General features: G+C 39.1%; 1 protein-coding gene across 1 annotated transcript; it reads left to right on the top strand.

Moving 5' to 3' along the window:
• Window positions 1–3,345: 3,345 nt before the first annotated feature.
• Window positions 3,346–15,695, top strand: LOC120533321 (zinc finger protein 510-like). Its single transcript, XM_039760162.1, has 3 exons — window positions 3,346–3,412; window positions 8,350–8,691; window positions 13,680–15,695. The coding sequence occupies exons 2-3, from the start codon at window positions 8,376–8,378 to the stop codon at window positions 14,381–14,383; spliced, it is 1,020 nt and encodes a 339-aa protein (XP_039616096.1). The 5' UTR covers window positions 3,346–3,412; window positions 8,350–8,375; the 3' UTR covers window positions 14,384–15,695.
• Window positions 15,696–16,511: the final 816 nt, after the last annotated feature.

Genomic DNA, 16,511 nt, shown 5'->3' with positions numbered 1-16,511 from the left:
CGAGTTGTAAGCCCACTGTCTGAGTGTCATATGAAAGCTTATTAGGTACAGAGAAAAAAGGCACACGGTGGGGAAAAAGCACGAAATGTCCACTTCAATCTCGACATTTCCACTTTAATCACGTAGTTTATTTTGTCATTAAAGTAGAACATCATAAACTTCATCTTAAAATCGTTCAATTAACCAGTTTCTCAAATCACATCGTAATTAAAGTAGCACGTTAAATGCTTTGTTTTGTATTTGATCTCCTATGTGATCTATGTATGTGAATCACTACTTGCTTCTTAAACTGGCTCTCTTCCTCCAACTGGACACAGAGTCCACTACATTTGTGATATTACAGCTCTCTGAATAACTAAAATACTGAGATGTATACGTGATATCATTTTCATGATGATAGGAGTTAAAGCACGTTATTAAACATGTGTTTCACTTCGATGAAATAATTTATTGCAGCAGTACTCAGGGGCGGCTCTAGGCTTGTGGTGGCACTGGGCAGAGGAAGAATCGGTGGCTCCTTCGCCCGCTAATGTCAGTAAAGTATCTTATGCACAGTGGATCGCCACGTCCGTTGCAGACACTGCATAGCCGCCTCGTGCTCATGACACAAGCATTTAACTTTTGACGAAATTTGTCGCTGCGTTTTTAGCTGTGTTGTTATTTTCTCTTTCTTTGTTATATTCAATATATATTGGCGTAGCCATCACTGTTTTTCTTTCCCCAAGTAACCGATCGCCACACAATCAGCTCTGTAATAAAAGTTAAGCCATCTGTAAGCTTAGTGCTGATTCTTCAAAACGTTTAAGGAACTTTGAAATATCTTCGGTGTACATGTTTAATTATTCTATCGTTCACGACAGTCCCAGTGAAGAATATAGATTATTTAAATGAAGTTAAAGTTTTATGTGTATAATTTAATAAACATATTTTGCTGCATTTCACCTTAAAAATGATATCGTCATCATATTTAAATACGTGCTTTATAAAGAGGCTCAGGTTGTGCGATATTATAACTATAGTATAAGTTTACAGTGGGGTGATTGTACTTATAAGTACAAACAGTTCTACAAGATGCAATTGATTGAGTGCATTTAAAGTTTTTGGGATTAAACTGTTTCTGAACCGCGAGGTCCGTACAGGAAAGGCTTGAAACGTTTTGCCGTGGCTGAGACAGCGTGTCCTTAAAGCTGTATACCGATAATTCTCTTTCCAATCAGCTGCTACTGTGATTCACACTCAGATACAGTGATATAAATACTCCGAGTCGTGCAGTGAGAGTAATATGGAAAAAGATGATCCGCTGTGGCAACTCCTAACGGGAGGAGCTGAAAGAAGAAGAAGAAGAAGAAGAAGATGAAGAAGAAGAAGAAGGAGAAGTGAGAGTAACAACGCTAAAGCAGTTATGGTATTTGGAATACTATGGCTGTTCCCTGGACCATTATATTGTTACAAGTTAATTACAATCAGATGCATTACACTAATAAACAATATGCGGTTAGTTTCAGTGTATTTATAAAGCCGCATCAGGAAAATAAGGTGTAACCACACAGGAACAGTAGCACTGCTTTGACGCTGGGTGCCGCCAGTCTGCAAAACCAAGTGGAGAACTTGCGTACGACAAGGTATGAGGTACCGTGGAAAAGTGCGTGGCTTTACGCCAAGTGTAGGTTTTATACATCGCGATTTGAATGTGGAAAAGTTCTTACGCAACATTTCTGTGCGTACGCACCGTTTATACATGAGGCCCCAATACCTCACTAGTCTGTCCCAAAAAAAGGCCTTAGCCCAGGCAACCTAATCCTAACATGCATCCGTCTACCTCTGGCTTATTAAAATAAAGGTTAACTAAGAATCTTTATAAATGGAGAGTTAATATAAATAAACAAATGAAGCACAAAAATAGTCAAAAAGGATTTGCCAAAAAGACACTCTATAGAAAGCAAGTTGAAATTGCAAATCAAACACAAAATTCAGAAGCAAACAGCAAAATCCAGTGAACCAGGAATATCAAAAGAAAACAACACTCACAATGCAAAACACACTCCACCACAATCAATGTACCTCTGAGGGTCTGCTCACCAGCTTGAATTATTAAATTGCATGGCAGTTCCTCAGCAGTGACATAAAGGTATCACCATCCACCCACAGAAAACAAAGAGCATAAACCAACAACAGGAATGCACAGTACATAAATACTAAATCAAGAATAAATAGAACAATATTATGTAAAAAGAAAAAAAACAAATAAAAATAATTTTAAAAAATTACAGCAAAACACAAAATAAATTTAAAGCAGGGAGCTAACCTTGGCTGGAGCATAACACAGTGAAGATGAGCTGCTCTGAATCCCAATTTACACAACAATGACCAACAATCAAAAATGGAATGTTCAAATAGTGTTGCTTTTATTTAAAAGATTACTTGGCAGGACTTCTGACCAATAAATGTTCAGAGCGGCAGGATCTTCAATTCAAAATGTCATTCAAGTTTCAGGATGCTCCCCAGATGTACATCAAAGGATTTTACAAAAGTGTTTCATTTAACAATAATTTAACATAAAATACATACATTTGGAATGTTGTAAGCCTACACCTGGATTTTCAAAATTTAAATTATGAGAAATTAGTAAGCAGATTTTTGTCATTAATGTTTTGGTACTGTTGGTTGTTTGTTTAGTGTTGATCCCAATTAAAGCCTATTATGTCTGGGACTGTGCTGTCTCCATTCTCCATAGTACTAGGGTGTTGTACTGTGTTAGCCATTATGGATGTAGTGAGAAGTTAAGCAAAATGACACCTTTTATTGGCTAACTAAAAAGATTACAATATGCAACCTTTCAAGGCAACTCATGCCCCATCTTTAGAAAGCTTGCATACTGTAATCTTTCTAGTTAGCCAATAAAAGGTGTCATTTTGCTTAACGTCTCACTACATTCGTTCTCCATAGAAACATGAGATTTTTTTTTCTTGGCTATCGTTATAAGCAACACAGGATAAGAATAATATAAAACGCATCCTTTTGCGGTGGAGTATTCCATTGAGCTCCTCACAGTTTTATAATGTCTCGATGAAATCAGACAGTGAAGCGAAACGCTGTTATAAAATCTGTGTGGAATAACGGGCGCCTAAAACTGAAAACTTTAATATTTTCTATTGGCACTTAAAAACGAAAGCTACATTTCTGCTTTAAATTAAAACAAACTCTACAAATTAATTTTACATCAGATATGCCACTTTGCAAAAGTTTTTATTTTACTTAGATTTCATTCATTGTTTTTAAATGGGCGTTGAGACGGAAAGATCAGGCGACAGCGCGCACGTTCATGTAAATCAAAGCGAGCAAACGTGCGTGTACGTAAACAGAGGGCTATGCCACGTGCCGTGTTACGTCATCAAGGGCGACAGAGACCCAAGTAAGTGTGCGAGTCTCTTCTCTCTTATGAGCAATAAACGGGACGGTAAACTCTTGCAGTTGTGTGGCACATCAGACAGATATAGAAGGTAAGTTAAACGGGTTTGGGGTCGTCATTTTACGGATGTGGGATTTTTCTTCGTTCGCTTCAGTCAGAGTTACGTCACGAGACTTGAATCACAAGCAACCCGATTCTTTCGGACTTCTGTGTATTACGCGAAGTGCGATTTATTTGCCTCAGTGTTTCGATCACTTTACGTTACGTTATCAAATCCTCTAATAACTTCAAAAAGCCTGGATGCGAAACCGTCAATAAAAATGCATTCTTTTCTGTAAATAATTATTATTTCCCTTCAGTATCAGTACTCGCGAGATCGCCGAAATCTGTGTGTTCAAAGTCGATTTTGCACAAAACAGCTTTGATTTGTGCATTTCTTTCTTTTTAAATGTAATTAACATAGGAAAAGTCCACAATAACATGCAGGTTAAAGATGCAGTCGTAAAAGCAATGCGGTGGGACAGCCATTGGGGGTGAATAAAATCCATCAAATCAAAACAGCTCCTTGGAGAGGCCATTTCATTTCTCCCTATTTAAAATAAGACCTCATTATCCCATTAATTTAGTTGAACTGTATATGGATTCTTCCAATCAACGAAAATGAGTATTTGTGTAGCGCCATGTATACAGTTTAATTGTATTAAATGCTTATTCAAAGAATATACAATATAAACAGCATCAGGCATGAAGTTGTTAGGTTTTTTTAATACACAGGGTAACAATGAAAAACATAAGCATTAAATTTCGAATACCAAACCACCAGTTAATTATTTTAGGTTAAAAGACCATAACAAAGCATTACATTTATTTTTTGTTTTGTTGAGATTGCACATATTAGTGTCGTTGATCTTTGAACATAAAAATAATATTAAAGTCTGGGTGGAGTGCTCCTTTAAGTCCACAGTCTGATAGTGTATTTTTAGCACACTCTTTTTAACTTTAAAGCTGTTCTTCCACATGAAATTAAATTTATTTTGTCTACCATGTCAGTTTCTGTCAGTTTCCTGATCTGTTGACAATCAACTTTTTGTTCAGCAGCAACCACAGTCTCCCAGACGCACTGTTCAGAGAGGTGTTCTGTTCTTCTTCCCCCGTAAATCTCCGTTGGGTTTAGGTCAGGTGAGGAAGGGGGCCATGTCTTTATTCTTTCACCTTTGAGGCCTTTCCTGGCTAGTCACGCAGTTGGAATACTTCGATGCATGCAATGGAGTGTTGTCCTGCATAAAAATCACGGTGGTCTTGAAAGCTGCAGACTTTTTCCTGTACCACTGCTTGAAGAAGGTGTCTTTATCTTCTAAAAACTGGCAGTAGGTTTGGGAGTTGATTTTGAGTTCATCTTCAATGCAAAAAGGTCCAACTAGCTCATCTTTAAAAATACCAACTCATACCAGTACCCCACCTCCACGTTGGAGTGGAGCTCTGTGCCCATTACTGATCCACAGGTCCATCCATCTGGTCCATCAAGAGTCACTCTCATCTCATCAGTCCGTAAAACCTTAGAAAAAGCTGTCTTCACATATTTCTTGGTCCAGTCTTGAAGTTTCAACTTGTGTGTCTTGTTCAGTGGTGGGTCGGGTTTCAGCCTTGCTTACCTTGGCCATGTCTCTGAGCATTGAACACCTTCTACTTCTGGGCACTCCAGGTAGGTTGCAGTTCTGGAATATGACAGCACTGGAGGATCATGGCTTCCTGGTAGCTTCATGTTTGATTCTTCTCAAATCTTAGGCTGTTAATTTGTGTCCTTTTTTCTTTTTTTCTCAACACATTTCTTGGGACCCTGTTGACTATTTGCAACAAAACATTTGATGGGTCTGTGATTACACCCCAATATTTTTATTAATTTATTTATTTTTATTAATTTTATTACAATCCGTACATAGCAATCAAGTTTTTACAAAAAAAAAAAGAATTATGTTAAGAACAGATCGATCCCCACCCTGAGAGAGAGAGCAAAAAGCGTAAAATTTAAGGCTTGTAAACATACCTAAATTAATAAATTCTCTGTGCTTTATAAACTTATTTTAAAATATTACTGATTAGATCCTGCCATGTTTTGAAAAAGTCTGTACGATCCTCTAACTGAGTATTTGATTTTTCCAATTTCAAATAATATAACACATCGGTTTCCCACTGACTTAAAGAGGAGAGTTCTTCCAGTTTATCAGAATAAGTCTGCGTGCCAAGAGTGTAGTGAATGCAATCACAATTTGTTTGTCTTTCTCCACTTTAAGCCCTTCTGGAAGAACCCCAAACACAGCTGTTAATGGGTTAGGAGGGATTGTGAGTCCAAGACTGTCTGAGAGGTAATTAAAATTTTTGTCCAGAATAATGTTAATTTGGTGCAGGCCCAGAACATGTGACCTAGTGAGGCTGGGACTTGGTTGCAACGTTCGCAGGTTGGATCATGCCCTGGAAACATTTTGGAGAGTTTTAGTCGAGACAGATGTGCTCGATATATAATTTTGAGTTGTATAATTGTATGCTTTGCGCATATGGAGCTCGAGTGAATTCTCTGCATTGCTACTTTCCACTCCTTTTCTGATATATTAATTGAGAGATCTTTTCCCAGTGTCCTCTTGGATCTTTGAAAGGAAGGGATTGTAAAATGATTTTATATATTGTAGAGATGGAGTCTAATTCCTTGAGATTGAGCAATATTTTTCCAGCGTGGATGAGGGTGCAAGATGAGGAAAATCTGGAAGGTTCTGTTTAACAAAGTTCCTGATTTGAAGATAGTGAAAGAAATGTGTAGCTGGAATGTTAAATTTGGAATGTAATTGTTCATAGGATGCAAAGGCGTTGTCTATATAAAGATCTCTAAGCAAGTTAATTCCAAATTTTTTCCAGATATTAAAAACTGCATATGTTTGTGAAGGTTGAAAGAGGTGGTTCTCTTGCAGGGTGCCACAGATAGAAGCTTCTCCGTCTTAAAATGCTTTCTACATTGGTTCCAGATTCTAAGTGAGTGGAGCACAATTGGGTTATTAGTGTATTGCCGATAGCGTGTGTTTATTGGAGCACAGAGCAGGAATACAAAGAAGTACTGCAGGATTTTACTTCTATTGCGGTCCATGCCTGTGTATGTTCTTCTATTTGTGTCCAGGTTCTTATCGCCTGTATATTTGCCACCCAGTAATAAAACTGGAAGTTAGGTAGAGCCATGCCACCTTCTGCCTTTTGTCTTTGTAGGGTCGCTCTTTTGATGCGTGGATGTTTTGAATTCCAAATAAATGAGGTTATTGTTGAATCTAATTGCTTAAAGAATGATTTATTAATGTATATTGGGATGTTTTGAAATAAAAAGGAGCTTAGGAAGAATATTCATCTTAACAGTGTTAATTCTTCCAGCTAGTGTGAGATGAAGGGTTGACCATCTATGCAAGTCTTGTTTAATTTTTTCCATGCAGACGAAATTTTGTTGATATAGAGCTTTATGTTTACTTGTGATGTTTACCCGAGGTATTTAAACTGTTCTGCAATGATAAAAGGTAGGGTGTCTAATCTAATATTATATGCTTGAGAATTCACTGGAAAGAGTACACTTTTATTCAGATTAATTCTGAGACCAGAGAGCTTTTGAAATTCTGTGAGTGCTGCTAAGACTGCAGGCACAGAATTTTCTGGGTCCGAAATATACAGTACCATATCATCTGCATATAATGAGATTTTCTGTTCCAGTCCTTCTCTGCTAATCCCCTTTATCTGATCAGTATTTCGACAATGTATTGCCAGTGGTTCAATGGCAATCGCAAACAGCAGCGGTGACAAAGGGCATCCTTGTCTTGTGCCACGTTCTAGTTTAAAGTAGTCTGAGCAAATGTTGTTGATGCAAACTGAAGCTTCTGGGTTAGTATACAGTAATTTAATCAATGCATAAATGTTCGGGCCAAACCCAAACTTCTCCAATATAGTAAAAAGGTATTTCCATTCAATCATGTCGAATGCTTTTTCTGCATCCAATGATAATAATATTTCTGGGGTGTTTGATTTAGTTGGTGAGTATATTACATTAAACAGGCGTCGAAGATTTGAAGATAAGTGTCGGCCCCTAATAAATCCAGTTTGGTCTTGTGATATTACCGAGGGGAGCACTTTCTCCATCCTTCTAGCTATGATTTTAGAGAGTATTTTAACGTCATTATTCAGAAGTGAAATTGGTCTGTATGATGCACATTGTAATAAGTCCTTATTTTGTTTTGGAAAGACAGTGATTAATGCTTGGCGAAAGGTTTGTGGAAACACCCCAATATTTTAGCAATTCCAAGAGTGCTGCATCCCTTTGAAAGACTTTTTACAATGTTTGACTTTTCAGAGTCAGTTATCTCTCTTTTTTTGGCCCATTTTGCCTGAGGGAAAACAGGCTGCCTAATAATTATGCACATCTCCTTAGACCACACCCTCCCTCATTACACAAATACACATCACCTGACATGCTTAAATCTAATAAGCATTAATGTTTATACAGCTATATGCATAAAAAATGGTCAAAATACTCACTTGCCTAATAATTGTACATACAGTATATACCTGATAATTTGATATATGTTACTGTGAATATCCATCCATCCATTTTTCAACCCACTATATCTTAACACATGGTCACTGGGGTCTGCTGGAGCCAATTCCAGCCAGCACAGGCCACAAGGCAGGAAGAAACCCTGGGCAGGGTGCCAGCCCACCGCAGGGCACACACACACACCCACACACCAAGCACACACTAGGGACAATTTACGATCGACAATGCTGAATATGCTGAATGTGATTTCTCTAAGCTATCTGACTTGACAAAACCTCAACTAATGGGGTTCTGTCAAAAGAAGCTAACATATTTTTCATTCTGCATGGTCCATTTTTGATGGCATTCAATCTTCTTTTACCAGCTGTTGCCCTTTACTATAACACCAAGATGGACGTGAAAGAGGAGACGTGTGAGGCTGACATAAATACCACAAACGTAACGACTGTAAATATTAAAAAGGAGGACTCTGAATGGGAGCATCTGCCCATTAAGGATGAGGATTATGAATTGCCGGCTGTGGGCGTTAAAGAAGAGGCTGAGGAGAAGTCTGTCAGCAGTGAAATGATAAAACCTAAAGGTGAGGAGCCTGACAACCTCAACGTGAGTCCTGAATCATTGCAGTCTGACACAAAGAGGGCTGAAGAAATGTCATCTGATAGAATTCAGGAAGATCAGACAGTACCTTCAAATCCGTCTGGAGAAAGTAAGTGTAAAATGAAATATGTATGTTATAGGATTGGGCATCTAGTCCAAAAAGGAGGGTCTCAAATTTCTATGTGAAAATTGAATATGTGGTGAAGTTTAATATTTTATGGTGGCAAGCAGGGATAGTTTACTGACTTAGAAAGCATAATCTATATATATATATATAATTTTGTGAACCTGGCCCGGACACAGACAGGCGGACATGTTGTTAAAACACCACCACACGTTTATTAAATATACTATTTACAATAAATGGTCTCTCAGACCCAAGTTCATTGGTCACTAAGACCCAGTCCAAACAGTGCACACAACCTCCAAACACAGTCCTATTCACAAATGACTTTCTTCGGGCCGCCTCCACACCTCCTCTGTGCTTCGTCCTTCCTCCTCCCGACTCCAGCCTTGAATGAATGGAGACGGCCCCTTTTATATGGTTCCCGGATGAGCACCAGGTGTTCCTGGCATTCCTCCTCTGGCCACGCCTCAGCGTGGCAGAAGTGCCGGCTGTCCTCCCGGCTGCTATCCGGGCGCCGTCGTAAATCTTCTCCCCCAGCACTTCCTGGTGTGGCGGAAGTGCTGGGGTAACAGGTCCCCAAGGCATTGGGGCGCCTCCTGGCGGTGACCATGGGCCCCTACAGGGTAGGGCTTCCATGCCCTGTACCCGTGGCCCCCAGAGCAACCAGGAAGGCGACCCCCACGTGATCCAGGGTGGGGGCAGACCCACATCCGGTCCCCCACAACATCCCGGCCGGGTCATGGCCCCTGGCATCCCTGACAATATATATATGGCAATGTACAGTATGTATGTGTATGTATGTTCCAGCATCACACCCGAACGTCTGGAGCGATTTTCATGAAACTTGGTACACATGTTTCTCAATGGCCGACTAAAAACACTGTAGGGTGAAATCAGCCCTATCCTCCACCCCCTTCTGGGTAGGATGGGGGTGATCTTACGGTCTTGTATGGATGTTATCATCCAGTGGACACTCGGAACGACGACCAGAGGGCGAACTAGAGGTGACTGCCAGCATTCTTTTTGTTTGAGCAGCACCGCGTCCGCCTGTTGCTTTTGAAATTAAATATGAGTTCTACGCGTGGAAGTGTGTGTTTCTGTCCAGCCCGGAAGTGAGACTTACAGTCTCAGTGAGGGCTCCAGCTCCGAGGTTATGTAAGCGAGGCCAGCAGACTGCCAAAAGGAAACCTCCTAAGAAAGACAGTCACTTAGCTGCTAATGCACAAACAATGCGAGCATGTCGGCAACACACATCCTCATAGCAGAGCGATGCCCAGAGTAGTTCTGACGATTTCAATACTTTCTAGGATCCTGTGCTGCTTACACAGTTAGTATATAGCAGGCGACTGCCAGCATTCTTTAAGTTTGAGCAGCATCGCGCCCCTGTTACTTTTCAAATTAAATAGAGTTGGCCGGTTCTGAGCATTAACTGGATGATAACATACATACAAGACCGCAAGACAAGCACATTAGTGAGTCTTTATTGTTTGTTAATTTATTTTTATTTTTAAAGTTGTGTTTTTTTAATTGGTTTTCTCAAACAATTAAAAAAACTACTTTTCCTCCCGGGCAATGCTGGGTTTTTCAACTAGTATTAACTATTTTTGGGCAGTTTGTGTGAATTCCTATCTAAGAGGTTCTGTCCTTTTTTAATTATGTAGCTTCAGTTTGGTTGATTTTATTCTCTGAAATACAATTTTCAAGTGCAGTTGTGATCAAGGGGCAGCATTTCCTCTGGTGAGCATGGCAAGAGGAGGCTGAAACCTACTGCTTTTGTAAAATCTTCACTTTTTGTATAAAGTAGTTGTGCCGATTTTGTTCTTTCACTCTCGTTCTCTGAGCATTCCAAGACCAGAGTACAAGATAGACAGAAGACATCATAAAGTATGGAAGAAAGAAGAAGCTTTAGGGTAACACTGTAAAGCAGTGGCTCTCCACACACACACACACACACACACACACACACACATACGCACACTGGCTTGTCAGATCAAGTACAGGAAACCCTCTTTAAATGTACCCCATAATTTGTCGTTTCCCACCCAACAATACTAACTACAATCCCGGATATCTAGCGTAGTTTTCCTGTCATAGCCTGTTTTGATTACCGGTGTCCAGCAGTAGACAGACACAGTCAGTGTGCCACTTTACAATTTTAGCTTCTCGGGTAAAAGTGGATGTGGTTAAGATGGCAGATTGGTGGCTTTGAGGCTAAGGATCTGTGCTCGTATCTGGAAGGCTTCTAATTCAAGTCCCATTACTGCCAGAAGGGATGCTGCTTCGTTAGGACTCTTTTTTTAGCAAGGCGTTTAATCTGTAAATTGGTCCGGTTGACCCTACACTCTGACCCCCAAAGGTCATGCGAAAAGACAATTTCCCCTTGTGGATTAATATAGTATATCAAATCAAACAGATTTTTGTACAGTGACATATAAAAATAAATTATAAAATCCACTTATTGGTGTTTAAATGCATACATGGTTTGGGCCTTCTATCTGAAGGACATGATTGTTTGAAGAACACCTGTTGTCATTTTTGTTTTGTTCTTGAGTTTTTGTCTTGGCTTAGTTTTAGTATCCTTGTTGTTTTTTCTTTCCTATTATAGTTTTTGAATGTGGAGAATCAAAGTCTTTAAATTATTCTTCTGATTAATGGTCGTTTACAGCTCTGAAAAATTGCATTGGGAACCGCTGTTTTTGTTGAAATTGTATATCTGCTGCTATCTTTGTTGTTACACGTCATGACCTCCAGCAGTAGCGTCACCCAATACATGGTATAAAAATCACAGTTGCACACTTTCTAATTTTCTGTGGTAATCTGATAGTTTTTAAAAAATTATTGATTTGTTGTTTGAGAATGTGTTTTTATAGAGCAGGGGTGGGTAAAGTCGTTCCTGGAGGGTCGCAGTGGCTGCAGGTTTTTTGTTCCAACCCAATTGCTTAATAAGAAGCACTTATTGCTCAAGTAACACTTCTGCTTCATTTTAATTGTGTCGCACATTAAGATTTTGAATCTTTTATTGCTTATTTTCGTCTTAAAACAGCTGTATTTTGGTTTCTAATTGCTCCTTATTAGCAATAAAATGTAAATCACAAAAGAAACCAGCATTTCTCCATTGAGCTTGTTTCCATTTACACCTGTTTTGTTTAATTAAAAACTTGTAAGAAAAGTGGGCGGCGTGGTAGCGCTGCTGCCTCCCAGTTAGGAGACCCGGGTTCGCTTCACGGTTCCTCCCTGCGTGGAGTTTGCATGTTCTCCCCGTGTCTGCGTGGGTTTCCTCCGGGCACTCCGGTTTCCTCCCACAGTCCAAAGACATGCAGGTTAGGTGGATTGGCGATTCTAAATTGGCCCTAGTGTGTGCTTGGTGTGTTTGTGTGTGTCCTGCGGTGGGTTGGCACCCTGCCCAGGATTGGTTCCTGCCTTGTGCCCTGTGTTGGCTGGGATTGGCTCCAGCAGACCCTGTATTTGGATTCAGCGGGTTGGATAATGGATGGATGGAAGAAAGTGAAGAGAAAAAAAAGTAAAGGACTGAGAATTACTCATCCTTTTTTAGACTTCAAATCATTTGAGTTATATCCGTAGAAAGGAAGAAAAAAATCTAGAATATGAATGACCTGACAAATTTAAAGCAGTAATTAAATTATTGACAAAAGATTGTTTTCTAATTAGGCAACTGGGTTGGAACAAAATCCTGCAGCCACTGTGGCCCTCCAGGACTGGCTTTGCCCACCCCTGATCTAGGGCAAAAAACTTTTGCTTGCTTTCCTTTTACAAGTATTTGGTTTCATATTGGTTTTTAAAGTGGTTTTTGAAGCACTTTGAGCTACATTTTTTTGTATGAAAATGTGCAATATAAATAAATGTTGTTGTTGATTTTGTGCGTATACTGCTAGGGGGGATAAAAAAAGACTTTGAATTTTGGCTTGTCCATTTTTTTTTTCTCAAGCTGACTTCTGAAGTTTGGGCGTAAAGTGATATTCTGCTAACTATTCCTACGACCCAAATGACGTTTGGAATTTACTGACGTTTTGCCACTGTGAGTCCATGTTGCTGAAAGCTTGAGGTGCTATCAACAGACTCGCGACTTTTAAAAAGAAACTCAAGACGTTAACTAGACAGGTTATCCATTTGTCACGTAACACCAGCTCTGTTATGTATGACTCGATTCCTTCATATGTCCTTTTGACAGTTATTTGAGCTTAAACTAACTATGGTTGTCTGTGTACTTTTTAAACAAACACTAAGCCAAGGAGGTGGAGTTACAAAGTGGTTCTGTAAGATGCTTAATAAAATAAAATGGATATTTATAATTTTCTATCACCTACAATCTAGTTGTAATTCTGTTGTTCATGTTAGCTTTGATATCCTTAGCTGCAGAGTTTTTCCTATGAGGTGAGTACTTTTAATACAGCATGTTTTATTTTATTCATCATCTGTTGTTGAGGTGTGGTAGCTCTTTCAAGTAAGAAGAACAGATCCTTCAAGGTAAGATAGTTCTACTTCTTAATCATGGCATTAGAAAGTGGTGAGAATATGCTTAACACATGTTAAATAAAATGTACACTGCTGAAATCTGTACACAAGATATTAATGACCTTATAACCTTACTGTAGCTTTTGGTACTGCTGTTACTGGTCAGTAGGAGTCCTGCAAGTAAGAATCTTACTGTACACATGACAGAAAACATGAACTTGAAAAGGATATCATTTGAATGAACCTGGATTTTGTTTGGAGACTGAGTTGACTTTAAACAAAAGCTTTTGTATCGTAAAATATCAACCAAACCAAAATGTAAGCGAGATAAAGATCGCATTTCCTATCAGTATGTTGGATTTGGAGGTTTTTTTTTTTTTTTGTCAATTGGATTTTTTTTTTTTTACAGAAGCAATTTACTTTTAAATGCTTTTCTAATGTTGGATTTATTTTGGTTTGGAAAGTAGTCTGAATCATTCATCAATGTCTTTTTACAGATTTACAAGAGATTTGCAGCCACTGCCCATCTTCACTTCCTCAGACTTTACTTCGGAGTAAACCGCAACTTCCAGATCATGACGAAAACCTGAAGAAATTGACACCTGGATCAGGGAATCAGAACCGAGGCTCTTTGCAGTTAAGATGTCTGCCTATTATGAAATTAACAGGAATAGCTATCATTACCTCTCAAAAACAGATACACAATGCAAATGCAGCAACTTTGTCGAAGTGCCAAGATGTGAGGAAACGTTTTAGTCATGAATCCAAATGCAGAAGTGATGGCTGTAGCCATAAGAAGCAGAAACTGCCATATTGCTGTTCTGAATGTGGCAAACAGTTTTCCAGAAGTAGCCACTGTAACCCACACACAAGAAGTCACGCTGGGGGGACGCTGTACTGTTGTTCTGAATGTGGGAAACAATTTCCTGACAAGAAAAGTCTTGACATACACACAGGAATTCACTCTGGAGAGAGACCATATTCCTGTTCTGAATGTGGGAAACAATTTTTTTACAAGAAATGTCTTCACAATCATGCACTAATTCACATCGAAGAGAAGCAATTTTGCTGTCATCGGTGTAACAAAAGATTCTGTTGTCAAAGCAGTCTTCATGTGCACTCAAGATCTCACAGTGGAGAGAAGCCTTTTTGCTGTTCTGAATGTGGCAAGCATTTCTCACAAAGGGCCATTTTTAAGTAATTCACACCAGAGAGGAAGGAGAATTAAGTGATGTGTGTATGTGATATTAACCCCGCCAACCTTTAATCAGTATGTTCAAGTGATGGGCTTCATGGTGCAAGCTTTATCCAAGTCTATTGAAAGAGGAAATCGCTTTAATAGTATTAATAAAAAGATGTAAAAAAAAAAACTTGTATTGGAAGAATGTCTTCTGAAGTTCAATGGTATCCAGCAGCCATTTCTAGACCAGAGCAGGTGAAAGTTTTATCATTGGTACAAAATCTTCAAACATGACCACCTCCTGTGTGATGCCAATCAACCTGACAAGTGCTGCTGCTCCATTAAAATTGAAAAGATGTGACAACAAAATGTTATTTTAGGTAAGAAATCAAGAGTGGTCAACCAAAGAAAGGAAAAGATCATTTGTTATATTGCTACTTAAACACAACAGATCCTGAGTTTTCTACAAAGGAAAGAAGAGAAATCCCAGTGTCTGGACTAAATAAAACAATCAATACTAATTATGATCTGAACAATTACAGTAAAGACATAAGCCAGCAGAACTTAGAACAACATGGAATAGAATATTAAATTATAAAGAAGCCGGAGTGAAGGGAAGAGGTGCTGGTCCCCATAGGGTATAGTATTCAGGTGAATGACCCTCTCTAAATACAAATACGATTGGTAACAGTTTAATATGAAATGAAAGAGTTATATCTTTGTGTGTAATGTCTGATCTCCTTCCCCAATTGTGCTGCATATGGAGTGTAAATATGCACTAAAATAAGACATTCTTAGCTCTGCAAGGCAAACTCTATTAAAGCTGTTTGTTCAAAGCAAGTAATATTTTACAAAACAAAGTTTCATTGCAATTTTCCTTTTGAGTTATTGTGTTCACAGACTTGCATCATTTACATTTTGTAATGCATAATTGAAGGTAAGTGATTATCAGATAAAGATATTTCTTGCTCTTCATCTTTTCCCGCTTCTGTGGGGGCTTGATGTGCTGATCAACCTTCTCCAAATGGCTCGGTCGGTCCTGCGCACCCTCCCCAGTCAGACCCTTTTTCTTCAGATCTTCTTTTACTTTACCCATCTGTCTCAGCTTTGGCCTCGCTTTCTCTTCCTTTGTACTTCCATTCCCATCACTCTTTCACCCACATATTCATTTTGTCATCTCATCACATGTACAGACCACTTCAACCTACTCTCCTTTACTGTCTTAGATTATCTCCCCAATGTTGTTGTACCGCTGATTGTAAAATTTCTAATTCTGTCCTTTTTGTAACTCCACACATCCATCTCCACATTCTCATTTCTGTCACCTCTAACTTCTTTCTGGCACTCCCTTTACTGCCCATGTCTCGGCTCCTTACATCATTGCTGGTCTTACCACTGTCTTATAAACCTGACCTTTTAACCTTTGCCTTAATTCTTCAATCACACAATACTTCTGATACTTTCTTCCATGGGAAAAGTGCTATATAAATAAAATGTATTATCCCAATTGTTCCATCCACACTGCACTCTATGGGTTATCTCTGAATCTAGTTTTCCTTTTCTTGGGCTACAACTGATACTCAATATTTGAAAGTATTCACTCTTTTCAGTAGCTCTCTCTGCAGGCTAACTTCTGAATTCTGATCATCTTCTTCATATTTATCTTGAACCCTCTATCTTCTCCATTCTACCAACTTCCTCTCCATTTCCTCTTTCCTGGCGCTACACAACACAAATGACATCAGCAAAAAGCCTGCAACTGGGGAATTGGTCTTTTATCCCATGACTTAACACATCCATAACCAGATCAAAAAAGTAAGGAATTAAGACCCCTGGTGCAGACTTACTTGAACTGGGATCTTGTACGTTACCCCAACACTACTTTTAACCTGAGTTCTTAAGTCCTCACTCCCTCATACATTTCCTGGACAATCCTCATATACTTCTCTGGTACTCCTTTCTCTTTCCCATGTACCTCCAGACCTCTTGATGTGGCACTCAGTCACACCATATTCAGCCCTTTCTGATTTTCTTAATACATCTCTGTTAGTTGTCTCAATGCGAAGATTGCATCAGTTGCGATCAGATGGCGTAAAACCAAACTTCTGCTCCCTAGTGGTGGTCTTTTCTTTAAGCCTCCTCTCTATCC

This window comes from Polypterus senegalus, chromosome 8 (genome assembly GCF_016835505.1).
Source record: "Polypterus senegalus isolate Bchr_013 chromosome 8, ASM1683550v1, whole genome shotgun sequence".
In the NCBI taxonomy this organism is placed as follows: domain Eukaryota; kingdom Metazoa; phylum Chordata; class Cladistia; order Polypteriformes; family Polypteridae; genus Polypterus; species Polypterus senegalus.
Note: the sequence above shows the minus strand (reverse complement) of the source record. Positions and strands in the feature narration are given on the sequence as shown.